Here is a 17688-nt window from a genome sequence, read left to right on the forward strand (position 1 = left end):
ATCAATAAATTGTTCCACACGCTGGACAAAGCTTATACTTAGCTTATATGAATTTAAAACTTATACTAACTTGTATTTTAAAGCTCATATTAACCTATTGTATTTACTTGACTTATATTAACCATCAGGAGATATATTTTTCATCTGGGGCTATACTCTAATGCCTCAAACATACTTTCCATGGACAGCTGCAGAGTTGTACTGGTCGTGGAGATGCGCACAAGGTTTCCTTCATACAACAATTGATGGTCCACGTTGGTCTGTGCAGTTCTCAATCCACACCCCATACAGTTGGTAGCAGTAATGTGCCTTAACATTCTTTGCCAAGAGTTCAATGCCATTTTGCTGTATTTGTATTCCTTTAAAGATAAATTATTTAAATGCGGGTAACAGCCAATCTCCTCACACAACCTCTCTTCAAAACATTCATCAACCTCATCTTCTTATTCTAATTTGCAAACCAGCTAAAGTTTTGGGTAGTGACCGAAAGAATGAGATCGCGAATACAAGCGGCCGAAATGAGCTTCCTTCGTAGGGTGGCTGGGCTCAGCCTTAGAGATAGGGTGAGGAGCTCAGACATCCAGAGGGAGCTCGGAGTAGAGCCGCTGCTCCTTCGCGTCAAAAGGGGCCAGCTGAGGTGGCTCGGGCATCTGATCAGGATGCCTCCTGGACGCCTCCCTTTAGAGGTTTTCCAGGCACGTCCAACTGGTAAGAGGCCCCGGGGTAGACCCAGAACACGCTGGAGAGATTATATATCTCGTCTGGCCTGGGAACGCCTCGGGGTCCCCCAGGAGGAGCTGGAAAGTGTTGCTGGGGAGAAGGACGTCTGGAGGACCCTCCTTAGCTTGCTGCCCCCGCGACCCGGCCCCGGATAAGCGGAAGGAAATGGATGGATGAAACCAGCTAAAGTTGCATACGCCACATACTAGACTGGAGTATGGAACGAAACTGGAGTATGCACAGTTGGCTAGCATGCGATGCATACAGTCAGACCCTCGCTGACATGGGTGGGAGACGACATTCACGTCGCGCAGACTAAAGCGGACCATCGTGGACGCTGAAATATGAATTGGCCTTAGAGCAGAGCTATACTATTCTGCAGTTTCACTTACGAGTTGAACTTTCTTATAAGTCTCATTTGCATCCTCAGTCTTTCATTCTTTAATTTGTCTAAGTCAGTCACTATTGAGTACTCCTGCATGCTTCACAGCTTCATAGATCTCCTCGACAAGTCCTCTCCGCCTCAATATGTTCTATACAGCACTAGCGAGGAATCCTTGCTTAAGTTGTTCAACAACATAATGGCTTTTGATTTAAACTCCCTCCCTTGAGTGGCATTTTTATCAATAACCTTATGTGTACATATACATCCGGCCTTATCCCATCTTCTTCTTCTCTTGAGTTTTATCGCGATTGGCACCCATAAGTGTTACTTTAACACTATCTCGTCCTAAGTCGTACGATAGGAATATATAGTATAGGAATATAGAAAATATGCATGTGCAAATAGTGCAAACCACTAGCTGTGCCTGAAAGGTTATCTCAGTAATTTAGCAGGTACTATGTGTGAAAGAGGTTAATGATCCATGCAGCATGCAACTCTATTTTTCTTACTATCTGTCTTTGAAAAGTATAGCAAAGTCATCCAGGTAAGAACCACGAAAGAAACCAAAAAGCCTCCTATTGAAGCATGAGACACAAATGTGACAGAGATGGAGGGGGAGGGATAGTTTTTTCTTTGTTGTTCAATTGAAATTGATTCTGATTCTTCCTCCAAATGGAAAGGAGAATAACTTAATTGCTCAGTAAGATGATCATACTGCTTTATGCAGATAATATCCCTTTGCCTGTCAGTGACATAGTGTGGATAAAGGGCCAGCGGAAGAAATGGGAAGAAGTAGAGCAAGAGTTTATGGAAAAAGAGAAACAGAAAGAAACAGAACAAGGGATAGACAATTAGAGAGAGTCTCTTTTAGTATAATTGTAGCTTTTACCATGAAATTAATGCATTGTGCCAGCTCCTCCATGTGAACCATCATGTCTTTATCATTAATGTACCACAACTACTGTAATTACATAGGGTTTACATAGAGATTCAAAAACATGATGGGAATGGAAAAAAATATTTTGCTGATATTATAATTTAGATAGTCAGTCATCTGATATGGACATTGTGCAGTTTGTTAACAAATTAATGTAGTTTTGTATTCTCCAAACCAATTTGTTTTAAAGTGATTTTCCAATAATAGCTCATCAGCTGTAACAAGACAAAGCAGGTGTTAAACTATGCATATTCAAAGACTTGAAGGGATTGTGTTAAAAAAAATATGAGAGCAAAGTTGTTAGGAGGGGATGGAATTGTGTCTTTGTCATCTCTAATGTAAGCAACTGTAAGCATATTAGGCTAATTTACCTTTTACCTACAGCATTAACCTGGCATTATTTCCAAGGCAAAGTGTTAGCTAACAAATAGTTCTTATTTTGGCTAACAAAATAGTTCTGTGTGACTATGGGTGATGTTAAGACTGACACTTCTACTGCATAGGTGCCAGTGTAATAATTGACCCAGATGCTACCATATCAAAGTTTAGGGTAGGGTTAGTGGTAAGACTGGTTAGACAGATCTTTCTACCCCAATATATGATCAAGCACCTGAGTTGGTAAGCTGCAAGCCTTCACGACACTGAATCCTAACATGTTCCTTCTCAGTCAAAGTTAGAACTGCCTTGAGGGCCAGACACAAAACTCCATGAGCTAGCATAGATTAATGGGAAGATCTCACATTGCATGGGCACACTTAAAACCACAAAGGATTACTGCCACAACTTCAGCTTCTGGTTGCGAATTACTTAACTTCGCCATGAAGTACTCTTAGTTGCTCATACAGGAAATATCCATTAAAACGATTCAAATATTCATAAATTCTTACTTGGGTAGCGGCTCCCAACTTGCTCCCCCATGTCCCATCTACTCAAAAATAAAATCCCCAACACCCACATAATGTCACAAAGACACACAGGCTTTCACATCGGGTGTGTAGTATGTTTAAGCAGCTTCTGTCTCCTAAGGGTAGGACAACATTGCACATAAAGCACAGAAATACTATTATTGTAACTTTGGAGCTGCTAACTTGACTTTTTTAAACACATCTTTTTTCCGAAATGGAAGAAAATGGGGAAAAGTTGTACAAATGTAGATATGATGGGTTTAGTAAAAAAAAAAAAAAAAGTCCATTAAAGGCAACTTTTTCTCTGAGGTTTTACAAGGTCACTTTCTGAATGTGCGATCATAACTTGCCTTTTTCAAAGCAGACATTTTGACATGTCATAGCAGGAAGAGCACAGGTGTAATTGATAACAAAGGGCTTGATTATATTAAAGTGTGTCAGTTCTGGGATCCAGGGCAGAGCCAACGGTAAAGATTTTGGTTTCACCTGTGCTGTGCTATCTGCTGTGAAAATGACCGATGAAAGTCATAAAGAATAGAAGAATGTATTTGATAATCAGAATTGATGACCAAAGTTGCACTCACATGTTGCTTGTAGTATAAGGAGGAAACTGTTCACCACACGGTGAAGATGAATGAGATCAAACCTAGCAGTCCAGGTGGTGTTATGATTTGAAAACTACTTGTAATTAGTGTTAATTTGAATGTGGTTTTTTTTGTGATTACTATTAAAAGGCGAAGTCACAACCTCAAAAGCACACATGAACATGTTCATACATACCAAACTGTCCATTTCCTAATTGTTTCTAACGATACATACAAGCAATAGTGTTATATTGTAGATGTTTTTTATTGGGGGTTTTATAGTTATTTTCACAAAAGACATGAGTCTTTTGACGTGACTGAGATTGCTGAAAATCTTTGCCACTGGCGGTATTAAGAGTCCTTACATATAAGAGTTTTATTTGTGAAAGTGCAATATGTCACCTTTTTTTTTCTTAGCAAACGTGTTCTGCAAGCAACGCTCACAGAGAGACATCATTTCAAAGTGTTCCACTCTAATTCCACCATAACACTTATTGTTATCTGGGGTGGTTGAATTCTAAGAAATTATGATGGGTATGTCTGCCTAATAAAACTCCATGGGCTGGATACAGCCACTCTGCTGCTGCTGCTGCTGCTGCTGTGTATGTGTGTGAGTGAGAGGGGGTCAGCGAAGTGGGTCAGAAAACGGATTCCTTGGATTCCTGTGGGAAGAGCAAGACCTTTATCTTCAATTTCAGAGATTTCCTCCGTGGTCAGAATAAGAGGCCACATCACCTATTTCTCTTCCAGTCTTATACTTTTTTATTGGGCCATCACTTAACTCAGACTAGACAAGAACTAAGGAGGGCATTTATAAGCATTTTTTGGTAGAAGCGTTGTCTAGCCTGTAGCATTACTTGCACGTCTACTCCCTCGGCCGTATTAACATTTATTTAAATGCTTTTTGTCTGTTGTTTAGATCATGATATTCTAGAATCTAGATGGTAACTGCTTTTTCCCATGACTTTTGAACCTACACAAAGAGGCAATAGAAAGTAGACATTAACCGACCATTCGCCTTTGTCGTGATCTCCTGTTGATGTATAATCAATTTATTTCCCATACAAGTTAACACTGTATGATAAGCACCCTGCTGAACATGAGTGATTGAGTTTGTGAGCAGTTGGCTTCCAGTTCCATAAAGTGCTTATCATCTAAAAAAAAACCTTTCATTTTCTATATATACTGACTTGCTATGCAACACACCAAGTCAGGTATATATAGAAGATACCTGCCATTCTGTATGTATAGAATGGCAAGCTCAAGCAGCAAGAATTCTGTAATTACTTGACGCTTGTGTTTACAAATCCAGCAGAGTGTGCTTAATACAATGAAAAATACAAATCAGATTTATGTTTGCATATGTTTGAAAGACTTTAAAATCTGAGGAAATGTGTGAAAAAAACATGCATCCACCCTTTGTGAAAAAAACTGAGCCGAAGATGTGCTCCATTTGAATGTTGAGTACAAGTATTCCAAATACAGCAATTCATTTTCAGTGCCTGAAATTCTGGTGGTAAAAAGTTACCCTCTCCATATCCAGTGAAACCCATGAGCTCTCAAATAAAAAGCAAGATGGGCGTTACCACAATTAAACTCTACCTAAACGTTTGTTTTTTGCTTTTTTTGGAGGCAATATTGCACATCTTGTTTAGAATTATGATTGTAGAACATCAGCAAAATGTTCTTATGCGTTCTTAGACTTGAACACTTGAACAAGCTTGAACACCAACTTTTATACTTTATAATCCCCATGCATTTTATACCTGGAATGCAAAACAAGGGAGATACATCAATTCACAGACTAGAACCTCACCTTAATACGGCCACTGCTTCTGCTTCTCCTGTCCGCCGGAATTTATTGAGTCACGAGGCCCATCAACCTTTATTAGCTAATAATGCTGTTAGGACCATTAAACGTGGCCGAAGCTCCCCCGCAGCAACACTTAACAGTCTCACTGGGGCACTAGTGGAGGACTGAAGTAACAGGACTGCTGTGTCACAACCCCCCCTGCACTGAAGTGCCTGGCTAGACTTCTAATTTGCAAGGACCAGTTTAGAACTCCCAGAGGGTGATTGGAATGTCACTTACATCCAGGAAAAATGCAAAAATGACTCCTGGTAAAACATCATAATTTGCTAGAATAATTAAAAGTCTGTTTTTTTTTTTTTCTGCTATCTTTTTTCTTTTAGAGATGCTCCGATATTGGATATAAGAATGACACTGACTCAGAAAGGGGCATAGGGCATTGGTGACAATAGGGCCAATCTACTTAATAAATGATGTGTTAATATTCTAAATGCAGTATTTATATACTGGAATTTTAATTCCTGTGTAGGTTGTTGCGGCATTTAATCAGTTTACACTTGAATTTCAATCCTGTTAAGTTTAAAGATTCTTTACCAAGGTGCCGGTGCACAATGCATTATCTCAATTCAAATATTTATTTTTCATATTCTCATTTAATAGTTGGAAAGGCAATGATTAAGTCGGGCCCAATTTGTTTTGAAAATAAAGAAAATTGATCCCAGTTACTACTGGTATCGGATTGGTGCTCGATATCGGCCAATACGCAATTCCCAGGTATTGGTATCGGGACTGAAGAAGTCCAATCAATGCAAACATATATAGTTTTTTTTAAAGATTTTACTGGTCGATTATCTTTCAGGTTTGGTTGAAGTCAAGGAGCAATATTGTACTATTTTAATGTTTCTAAGAATAATGATTTTCACCCACTGAAATGTAGATGTGATTAACATCTTTAACTAGCACTGTCACTCGGATGAAGTGGTAACCCTTACGATTTTCCCCGAAGATACCTGGACCTCAGTTTGAGAATGGATGTTTTCTATGTTTCTCTGTTAAAATGCCCTGTCCAAATAGAAAGTAAATATGCCCCATAGAGATATGACTGTATATGATTTAAGGCTCCTGCAGGCACTCTTTAGATTGCCGCACTGAAATATGCAGTGAAGGACACGTTGGAGTTTGGTTACTTCCAAGGCCGTGGGTGTTGTTTTTGTTGTCTTGTGCTAGGTCCAAATTCTAAGAGAATGGTTAGGGGATGGCCGCCGTAGATCAAAGCAGAAATATAATCAACTGTTAGGGAGAGAGAGAGCCCTCTATTTTAGTTCTCTCCTTGCTCAGGGCTGAAAACAGACTGTTGTTGAACTAAAAGTTGAGAAGAGGAAAGGAGTGTACAGTGTGTGCTTTCCACTTGTTTTGCAAGTAAAAATGGAACACATGGCCTGCTTTGATGAGTCACATGGGCAGTTCCTTGAAATACGAGATTTTATTTTTATGGTGCGCAGTGAACACGATCAGGCCAATCAGAGCCATTTTATAACCAAGCCTGTAGCCTTTTTAATCATTTTGCATCAAGCTGTCACACAGGAGGAATAAAACCCATTCCTAATGTAGTTGATCAGGTAGTAGTTTCACTGTTGCAATCACAAATACAATTTGGTGGGTTGGTTATATTGTTGCTGATATCTCATATGCGGGAATCTTTGAATTCCCGCATATGAGATAATAAAATGAACACATGAGGCCTGTGCTGTTATCAAATAATTTGATAACAGCACATGAAGCCAGAGAGCAGGATGGCAGCATAGTTCTTCTGCGTATTACATAATCATGAAGAGTTACATTCCACAATACAGCACTATGTTGGACACATTTGTTTCAAATATATATTAGATTTGTGTGTTTTCTTAATACATATTTTACATTAATTAAAGTGACAGCATCGCGGAAATGCATGTTAACTTACAACTGAAAAATAAGTAATCTATAGAGTGTTATTAAAATATCAAATCAAACATAAGCCATGAACAGTACAGAGCCTGACAGCAACAATACTGATGATATTCAGTTGCCATGATCCTGCAAGGGGAACGGTGGCAGTATTGCAAAAGACCTCTATATGTGTCTCTATATGTGATCATTTAGTGATGTTTAATACCAAAGTGTTCCAAACAGAGGCAATACACCCAAAAATATATGAGCATTAATGTTGACTCTTTAGCATCTCATTAGACGTGAAGAGGTTATTCTCTCTTTTACAACCTCATTTTGTGCCACAAATGACCTGCTGTTTTAAAATGTTAACTGTTTTCATTAAAATATTAAAATGTGTGTAGAAGCTTGTGTCTCCTATGCAAAACAGCTGCTGTGCAAATATGAAAAATATGGTTTTATATTGGTTTAGTGATGGGTTTGTATAACGTGTACATATTTCATTCGTCTCACCTTCTTAATGCATGCATGGACATGACAAGCTCTTGAAAAGGTTGCGATGTCACACATGAAAGCTGGAATCAGGACCATATCAACAACCCAGTGTCAAGTTTTATCAAAGAATCATCACTTTCCTTACAGAGCTAAAATCCCCTTCTACTGCTGCTAGAGAACTTTACAATACCAGGGGGATTTGCTTCCCAGGCCTGATTAAGGAGCTAACCGTGGGCTACATGGATCTAGAGCTACCCCCCACCCCAACACCCTCCTCCACACACGACAGCTCATAGTAGGGGAGCGTGGGGAAGTGATTACTATCGGATTAAGACTTGCCTGGTCGCCGATGTGTGTGGCATAATTGAATAATGGCTGCCTCACCCGAACAGTCCCAATGCAGACGGGCCTCCCAGCCTTGTCAAATCGGCACAATATTAACCATGACACAGGCGTAACCAGGCCGGTAATTAATGCACTGAATCAATTACAAATTAGTCCATTTGGAGAATTCCCCACAGGAGTCCACTCATTACCAGTGCTCTGATGGAGTCGCAAGTTCTCCTCATGGGAAGGGGTGTCACTCCACTGTTCTCCTCATTCTATCTGTCTGTTTCTCTTTTCTTAAGTTAGGATACGGAAGACAAATGGTGGATGAAATGAATGCTGCCTGGTCCTTAGCATTACATTGCAAATGAAATTGTCAGATACACAACATTGGATTCTTGGTGTTGTCCAACTAGGGAGAACTGTGAAGCTAATTGAAGCTAATGAATCTACCTTTAGAAGGTAGCTAATGAGTACCATTGATTGGCATTGCTGCTGCAACCATACTAGGAAGACCCTGTAATGAATGGGAAACCTTCAATATAGCATTACAAGGAGTTTGCCACTTGTAATATAGATCTTGGCCTTTACTGACCAATTTTTTTCTTCCAACCAAAATATATAAACATTCATATATTTTTCTTGAAATTATACATTTATATGTTTCTTCCAATCCCAAAGGAATGTGTTGTACAATGAAGGTGTTAAGAATATTCTAAACAGTTGCATTGGAGATTAACATCTGCTGATGCACTGTCTCTGTCCTCTTGGACTAAATAGTTATGGATTAACTGCAGAGAACACATTACAGGCATTAATCAAGAATATCATAACTAAACTAGTATTGAAGGAAGGTGGTAATGTGAAGAATACGGCCCTCTCTCTTCACTCTGATATTAATGGCTCTCATAGTGTGAGGTGAACACCACACTATTCATTTTCATGCCAAAGGTGAAATTCAGTCTTAATGACAGAGGGCTTTCTAGCTCAATTCAGCTGCTGTCACAGATGAGAGCTGCCATTATGTGAGCCAGTGAGTGGAAGAATGTGTGTGTGTGTGTGTGTGTGTGTGTGTGTGTGTGTGTGTGTGTGTGTGTGTGTGTGTGTGTGTGTGTGTGTGTGTGTGTGTGTGTGTGTGTGTGTGTGTGTGTGTGTGTGTGTGTGTGTGTGGTTTACATTTGCCTGCCCTTAAGCCCTTGGATGGCAAGGAGCTATAGTTTTGACTGTGTACATTTTAAACCCGAATAATTTGCCTGAATGTGTTAAAACCATTTTTCAAACATATGTAATATATTTCACGAGGGAAGCAAAGTCATCCTAGGATTCCAAGGCAGGAATCTGATTAAGAGCAATAAAGGCAGTGCCAGACTAACGTGCCACTTTATGGAGCAAACCTCATGCATCAGCATCAATGACTGATGGTCTTAAGCAAAATTAAGGTTTTGCCTGAAATGAGAGTTAATCCTGTGACTTCCCTCAGTAGATGGTAGTCGCAATTTGATTTTTTATAATAAAACTAAGATGAGTTTGGCCCAGATGCAAATTGAATTAAGAAATTAAGAAATTGGCTCACAGCTACTCATAGGTTATAGTGGCATGGTTTTGCTTTTGTTTTATGCTTTTTAGTGTCTCAGCTATAGTCCCATGTAAGGTTATGAGATATGACGAGATTGTAGTTCTCCACAATATCGGTTGGCCACAATAATGGTTCCCTGCCTGGAGAGAGCGGTAGGTGGAGGGCAGACACATCAACCTACTCAAGCTGCAGGCAGTGTTCAGTCCTTCAGCACTTGGACCCTACCAGGGTCATTTATTGATGCAATTATAATGTCCATTTTGTATTTTTTTGGGGGGGGATTTTGTGCCCAAATATTTTTGAAATGTTCTGTTCTATAGCTAGTATTTTTACTCACTGTAGAAAGTCAGAATGTAATACCGATTGCTGATAGAAGCCAAAGTGCCTACAAATGCCAGGATGCAAATAACGGGAGTACTGGCACTTTTATTTCCACTTCAGGCTGTGTTTCTACCTCCTGCGGGGGGACAGGGATGCAAAGTTATTTCTGCTCTGCAGAGTTTGTTTGTTGGCATGTTATGTTGAACACCAGACCTCCATCAGACACACTGAATAGCTTTTTGTGTACAACGCTGGTGATGTCGCTTGTAAAGCCCTATCCAAGAAACGCCTGGCAGGATGGCTGTGTGAGAGCATCTCCCAAGCATGAAGGCAGGTCGAGAGAGACCCTCCCACTGTGGTCCATGCACTCTACAAGCAGTGTGGTGAGTGTAAGGACACATTGTCATTGATTAGGGGTTGTCATGGTACAATTTGTTGAAATTGGTTGGTTCTAGCTATTTTGTTTTACATGAAGAAAAAAAATACTAGGAAATTGAATGTTTGTATTTTTTTTTGCATACATATGTTCATTAGTCGACAATATGATTTTATAATCCAAAATGGTTACAAAAGCGTTTTTTATTCCATCTCGACTTTAACAATCTGCGGTTACAAGACAGAGATAGTGAGAAAGGGGTTCAGGGTTGAAAAGAAAGAAGAATGAATTGAAAACAATAGGCCGAACAAGGAAGAGAGAGAGAGAGAGAGAGAGCCAAGATACATGCGTTCTCTTAATTACTCTGTAAGTAAATCAATAGTGGTTGTGCCATGCTTCATTGTCTGGGCTGTAGCAGAGAGAGAGAGAGAGAGGAGTTAGACAATCTGAGAGGCATCAGGCAGGAAATGCTGGCACAAAATCATCTTCATACCTCTGATCACCACACACCCACCCACTACTCGCCCACCACCACCCATTCTCCATATCTGTATAATCACACTTCTTACCTCCAATTTACAAAGCGGAATTAGAGGCTTCATAGCGGATTTAAAGGCTTCATCGCCCCTCTCTCCTTTTTCAGATCTGTGACTGCAGGTATCGCTGCTCATCAGAAACATTACCTGACAAAAGATAGTCATTATATTCATTTTCAACAAGATTACATTGAAATTGTTTTTGACTTGTGTGTGTGTGTTTGTGACTGTAGACTCATTTTGCATGGGACCACATACTAAGTACATATACTCAGGAATGGAGCGAAATTGTGAGGCAACCCATCCAAATGAAATCTAAAAAACACATTAGTTTCTGCATCAGGCTTCTGTCACTTTGGCAATAATTCAGCTAGCTCTATGAGGGGTTTTGTTAAAGTAACACACAATAACACATGACAATGTTACTAAACTATGAGTAAAAAAATAAGTGTGAACTAGATAAAAGATACTCCTATTTGAGGAGTGTTGACCAGGGTCATGTGATTAAATAATATCATTAAATTACCGCTTTCTAAGTGTTCTTGTTCTTTCTAAACTAAAATCAGGGATCCCACCCACAGTTTGTTACTTGATATTCATAAATAAGGTGTTTCTGTATTTGTGTCACCTCTGTCCACTCACATGATTCTTTCCCTATTCAGCCATCATGGTGTTTCTGTCAATGATGTATGCACCTTACAGGGTTTTCTTGTCATCGTGCTTGACAAGTAGACTGTCATAACCAATGACACTCAAGCATCAGCTGAACACTTGCCTCAGCGTACGTGACATACACACTCTGAACAGGGACTTCTCAAAGTCATCCATTCTTGCCAATCTCACAAATAAGTCACAACCACTCCAAATGTCAAACAAAAGACAAAAACTCCCTTTTATTTAAGTCAGATATGTCAGATAAGTCCTGATCCATTGCCTTTTTTCCTGTTTTAGGCATTATATACCTCTGAACTTGTCAGTTGTTGCTGTATGCACATTTGAATCAACTGGCATTTCCTTTCTTGCCTTAAAATGAAAGGGACATTTAATTGTGTTTTCCCCATTGAAATCCTCAGTAAAATCCTTGATCACAAGTGTTCCTAGAAAGCAGCTGGCACTGACCCCCGGTAGAGGCAGGGGAAGAACATGGAATGCCAACAGAGTGGTTTCAAATCTTTCATGTTGCTTGTTCTTTTTTGCATTTGTTATCACAGTCAACAAAAAACTGTCTAATCTCACATGAAGATTCCTTTGTATAGCCACACACACACACACACACACACACACACACACACACACACACACACACACACACACACACACACACACACACACACACACACACACACACTAACAAACACACACATTTGTTTCATGAGACCATAAAAGGTGTAATGTAAGAAACAGAAGGGATAGTTTCTCTTCATCTTCAAAGATGAGTCATCATAATAATCTTGTCAAAGCAATAAAAGACATGTGAGTAATGCACTTACACGGAACCCTGTGCACACACGCACACACACACACACACACACACACACACACACACACACACACACACACACACACACACACACACACGCATACACGCATACACGCAGACATCAAAAGCAGCATCAGCTGCAGGAGTTTGAAGTGGCTTGTATTGGGTTTGAGCCACTCCAGAGGGATTTAGGTGTTACCAGACTCGGAGCTTTCTGTTTGCAGAGCTGTAGGTGGACGACTTACAGCAAAGGATGGCCACACTGTAGCTGTGAGTTTGAGCTTGAAGAATAGACTCACAAATTCCACCAGGAACGCCTCTCTTACTGTTAAACATTGCACTCACGCAGCGCCAATATGATGATATAATAAAGTCAGAACAGACTTTGTGTCGTTGTGATATGTTATTCACAACGGAGGGTTAACACTCATTTATGTTGATTAATGTCAGATATTAATGTCAAAACCGTAATGAAGCCTTCACTTTTCAAAATGGGAAACATTACCAGCAGTATGTCCAGTAGGTTGTCGCTTGCAGCGAAGATGAGCTCCTGGGAAAACTCCCGAGGGTTTTCTCACTTAAACTTGTAGACGCTCCATCCGGAATCTGTGTCTGTTTACAGATGTGGGTGTGAGCTCAGGCAGAGGGGTTTAGAGAAGCGTTATGGTAATGGGGGATGAGGACTTAGTGATGCAGGGCAAACCTTAAGCCCTGCCAGTGCACCCCTGTGAATCAGACTAAAATGACCGCGGCCCTGTGGAGCACATCGCTACGCCTCAATATGTATGGAAATGAGAGGGAATCATGCTAACGTGTGTTCAGTCTCCTCCAACATGCTAATGATGTCATTACACTCTCAGCCCTGCATCACCTCTCCCAACACTTCACCCCTCCTCCTTCTAATGACCTGGAACACGTGTGGTTTTAATTGGGCATTGAAATATACGTTGACCCAGTCCGATCCACTTGACTGAGCTCCTCCTCCTGCTGTGTGTATTCCACCCTCTATGACTCCCTTTCCTTCTTTATCCTTTCACTGCCTTCTTCCTTCACTAACTCTATCTCCAAAACCTCCCCTCTCCTCTCCTTTAAGAAGTTGGGGATTGAAGGACTCGATTTCAAAACCGCACACGTCTCGGAGACTCAAGTGAGGGGTTTGTTCCGCTGCCACACTTCCGTTCACAAATGCTCTGGCTTGGAGAGGAGGGAGGAGGGAGAAATCCCTGTTAATCTGGTGAATCTGTCTCTCTCTCTCTCTCTGTCTCTTTTGTTCACTGTTACTGGGACTCTGGGGCATTGATCTTTTGGGAGACATGTAGGGTGTGTGTTTGTGGGGTGCGGGGTTTGGTGAGTTGGGGGGGTTGCTACACAGTTGAGTCTTACATCCCATTCTACAATCTCAGTTTAAAAAAAAAAAGAGACTACATATTCACCGAAGGGATTGTGGAAGATGGACAATTTGCACCTTCCTGGTTAAATCGCAAATCACTGTGCCTATTTCGCCGCATAAGAGATTACCATGTTGACATAAAATAAAAAAAGGCCAACGTGAGCATTACATCTTGGATTTCAGCAAGAAGAGGCAGGTTTGCTGTCACATGTGCCCCCACACCTGTATCAAGATAGTTGAGGAGCTATTTTTTACTGGGAGCAATCCAGGACAAAATTGTGTCATGTTATTATCTTTAGCAGGTAATTTATTGCTCTAATTGCACTGTAGCTAAATAGAAGAGGTCATTCAAACGACCCAGGAATGAAATTAGCGCAAACCCACAGACGCATACACACATAAAAAATGAAAATATCCTATTAAGTCGGAAACCGTACCAAACGCATTGCCACAGAATCACATAATGTAGCATAACATTTTTATCTGTGTATTCCTTAAGAGACATTTCTCCAGGTGGCTGGTTCCCTGAGGTGGACATTGGATGCACTTGGCTTGCGGCCATGTTGTTGTGTGGGGTGCTTGTTTTGTTGATCTGTGTTTAATGAAAGTGACCACGCAGAGCAGGTTTGGCCATTAGCTCAGCAAGGGCCTGTAATCACTACAAATCGTTTCCCTTTTTTTTTTCATGCAGTTCATTATTGAACAAACAATCTGTGGGGAGAAAAGCGTGTGTACCTGCCATCTTCTTTCTCCCTCGTTTTATTTCCCTCTGCAAGGCTGCACTTTGGAAAGTATTGATTTGGTGGCTTGAAAATAACAAACCAGCAACCTTGAGTGGGGTAATAAACAGGCTCAGAAGAGAAAAAAAGGGAAAAAAGCACATATGAAGTGTGTGCTCTGAAATAATCATCAGCTACTGTAGATGCTCATATTCAGTCAACCAGAGTTTATAGTTCTTACTGCTGTGTGCCCACCTTCTGCCGTTTGGTAGCTAGAAAAAGTACCTGCATCATTGGTATGGAGGTTACTGGTAGTTTATGGCAGACTGCCGGGGACAATGTCACTGGACTACATAGACTTGGAGCCATGTGGTTGAGGAGCAGGGTTGAAAAGACCTTCAAACCCCTAGCAGGGTGACTGTGAGTCATCCAACAGACCTCATGTCTTGGCTAGTGAACTAACGTCAAAGTGTTAAGTATGGCTTTGATTGTCCGACGCTGTGTTCACACTGATGGTATAACAGAGTACAACATAGACGCACATCAAAGGAGCTCAATATATTGTACTCTTATGCATGCACACACATATATATATATATATGGACATGCATCAACTTTTGCTCCCTAGAGCCCACCATTATCCTTAGTGATTTACGTCTGTTAAGATCTCCACGTAGCGTACTTGGTCTTCTTTTCCAAATAGTTTCTAAACCAATGAAATCATGCCCATACACAAACTGAATATAAATTCTCCATCACTCTTTCACGTCGATACACACAGACTCTCCAGACTCTGGCCCGTCTGTTTCTATTAATGATAATCAGCAGGGTAATGATGACGGAGCTGTGACTGTGGCTTACTTACTGGTGGCTGATGGCCATGCTCTATGACAGCTGTCAGCCGCCATGACTGCGCTGCCAAGGCCCTCCTTAGGACTTATTTCAGCTCGGCACATCAGCCGCAACAGCACTTCACACACAGACTTGTTGATTATCAGCATGAGCAAGGGCCGGCGTGGAAAGACTTCTCTGACCGCCTGTCTGCTAATGACAGCCACCATGATGGTGGATGGGAGAAAGAGGACACGGCCTGTCACTTTGATTCATGCAACAGCAGCTCCAACAGGGTGGCTCTGCGCCAAAGTCTCGACGGTCGTTATATCCCCTCCTAAATGACATTTAAAGTGTAAAGCAACGGCTGTCCTTGTGGCTCAGTCACCCCAGGCCGAGCCCTGGACATGAGCGTTTTGTATTGAGGTCACAAACCCCAGAGCAAGTTCTTCCCACTCAGATGCTCTAACTCAACTCGCTGGCATGATTGAAACTATGAAAAATGACCTTGAAGATAGATGTTGTCAATGAACTGATGTAAGCCTTACTTTCCTTCTTTTTTTTTTATTGTTTCTTTTAATTATCTGCTGCAACCTCTTCATGCCACTCCATTTCGTACATCTTTTAAATCTTAAGCTTTCCTTTCAGCACAATACTCCCTGAGTGAATTTGAGCTTTGTTGCCATGTAATACTCTGGTAATGTGAAAGTACTTACAAAAAGAATGACAAAAACAACAGTTAAAAAATAATATATTGATCAATTTCACCCCAAAATAAACCACCACAAGTGTGTAAAGGCCTTAAACAACCTGTTATCAGCAAAACATATATTGTTTAATGAGCTTAAACCAGCTAGAAACAGAGATATTCAGTAGATTGTTGCCTTTGAAATACAATTTTACAAGTGTACAACAATATCAATCTAGATGTCATAATCTTGGTATGTAGACTCTAAAGCTCTGATCAACATGCTTATTGTACAGTGGTGTTTTGTTGTCTGAAAACAATTGAAGCGAAAACCCTGAGTTCCTAAATAAATATTACATGGCGTCCTCAAAGTCTGCTCGTGGGCACTACAGTTTTTAGCTTACAGGTTAAAACCATAATTTTGATCTACGAAGATTAATTTTTTTCCCTTTTGTGTCTTTCACGTACTGTAACACATGAATTGAACTGTTTCAGTCCAGTTAAAACCCACCCTAACACCTCTTTTCGTGACTCTGTCCACAGTCTATCCGCGAAGTGACGGGCTATGTGTTGGTGGCACTGAACCAGTTTGACTACCTGCCTTTGGAGAACTTGAGAATCATCCGAGGGAACAAGCTCTACGAGGACCGCTACTCCCTTGCAATCTTCCTCAACTACAGACGTGATGGAAACTTTGGTCTGCGCCAGCTCGGTCTGAAAAACCTCACAGGTGAGTGAATTTAGTTCTATTTTTTGGGTTAATCACAGTTTGTCTGTGCTGTTTCTTGTTGTGGGTATTTGTGAGTATAATGAGTGCCTTTTGATCAAAGACGTGGCCCTTGAGTCAATGATGATGCAACTACACCATGAGTTAAATCTTAAAAAAGCTTGTTTTTATCTGAGATCAAACATTTACAATTCTATATTTCCAAGCCCCCTGGAGTGTGTGTGCATTTTTAGCCTTTCATTCAACATCTACTGGGACTTCACTGAACGGTTAACAGGTCAGGGCAGCTGATGAGATGTTTTCACTCCTAAGCCTGAAATTATGACCAGTGAGAAATGATCAGTCAGGAACTTAAACTAGTTAGGGCTGATGACTGTCAGATGCTTATTAGGGTTTTGCATAGTTTTTAGGTTTGAGGCACACTGCCAGGCATTAGCAAAGAAATCTGCTCTAAACCTTGTATTTAATGTTATTTTTTTATTATTTTTGAGTCGGAAACAGTCTTTGCAAATGGAGGCAATTCACACACCAATGTCAACTTAATGAAAAGGGAAAAGCGGGTGGGGGTCGAAGGGAAACAGACTGATATTTTGAAAGCTATTTTTTCCACTTTGCTTTGAATGCTTCACTGACTCTTGCCTGAAACTTCATTATTCACTTCACTCACTTCATTACCTTGTTTCAAATTGCTGTCTTCGAGTTAATGATTCAAAAAAGGTTTTACAGCTGAATTCAACTGTGATCAGATCCCCTTTTAGATGCCAGTGTTAATCAATAGTTGCCTAGCACAAGGTTGTTTACCCTCTGCTGTTGAAATGATGCTGACAAACTACAGTTATTTATATTGTTTCACAATTGATCGAACAATAAGCTGGTAAAAATACCCTGGTATCAATGAGAAAAGATCTTACAAAGGGCATAACATGAGGGTGCTTTCAGAATATATTTCACC

At 40.5% G+C, this 17688-nt stretch overlaps 1 protein-coding gene across 1 annotated transcript in view; it reads left to right on the top strand.

Annotated features, from left to right (window-relative positions):
* LOC129104178 (receptor tyrosine-protein kinase erbB-4-like) overlaps positions 1 to 17688 on the top strand; it is a 292380-nt gene that overhangs the window by 151730 nt on the left and 122962 nt on the right. Inside the window, exon 3 of the mRNA XM_054614730.1 lies at positions 16553 to 16739. Coding sequence (XP_054470705.1) covers positions 16553 to 16739 — 187 coding nt within the window. The remainder of the gene's footprint in view (positions 1 to 16552; positions 16740 to 17688) is intronic.

Source organism: Anoplopoma fimbria, chromosome 16 (assembly GCF_027596085.1).
Source record: "Anoplopoma fimbria isolate UVic2021 breed Golden Eagle Sablefish chromosome 16, Afim_UVic_2022, whole genome shotgun sequence".
Classification (NCBI taxonomy): domain Eukaryota; kingdom Metazoa; phylum Chordata; class Actinopteri; order Perciformes; family Anoplopomatidae; genus Anoplopoma; species Anoplopoma fimbria.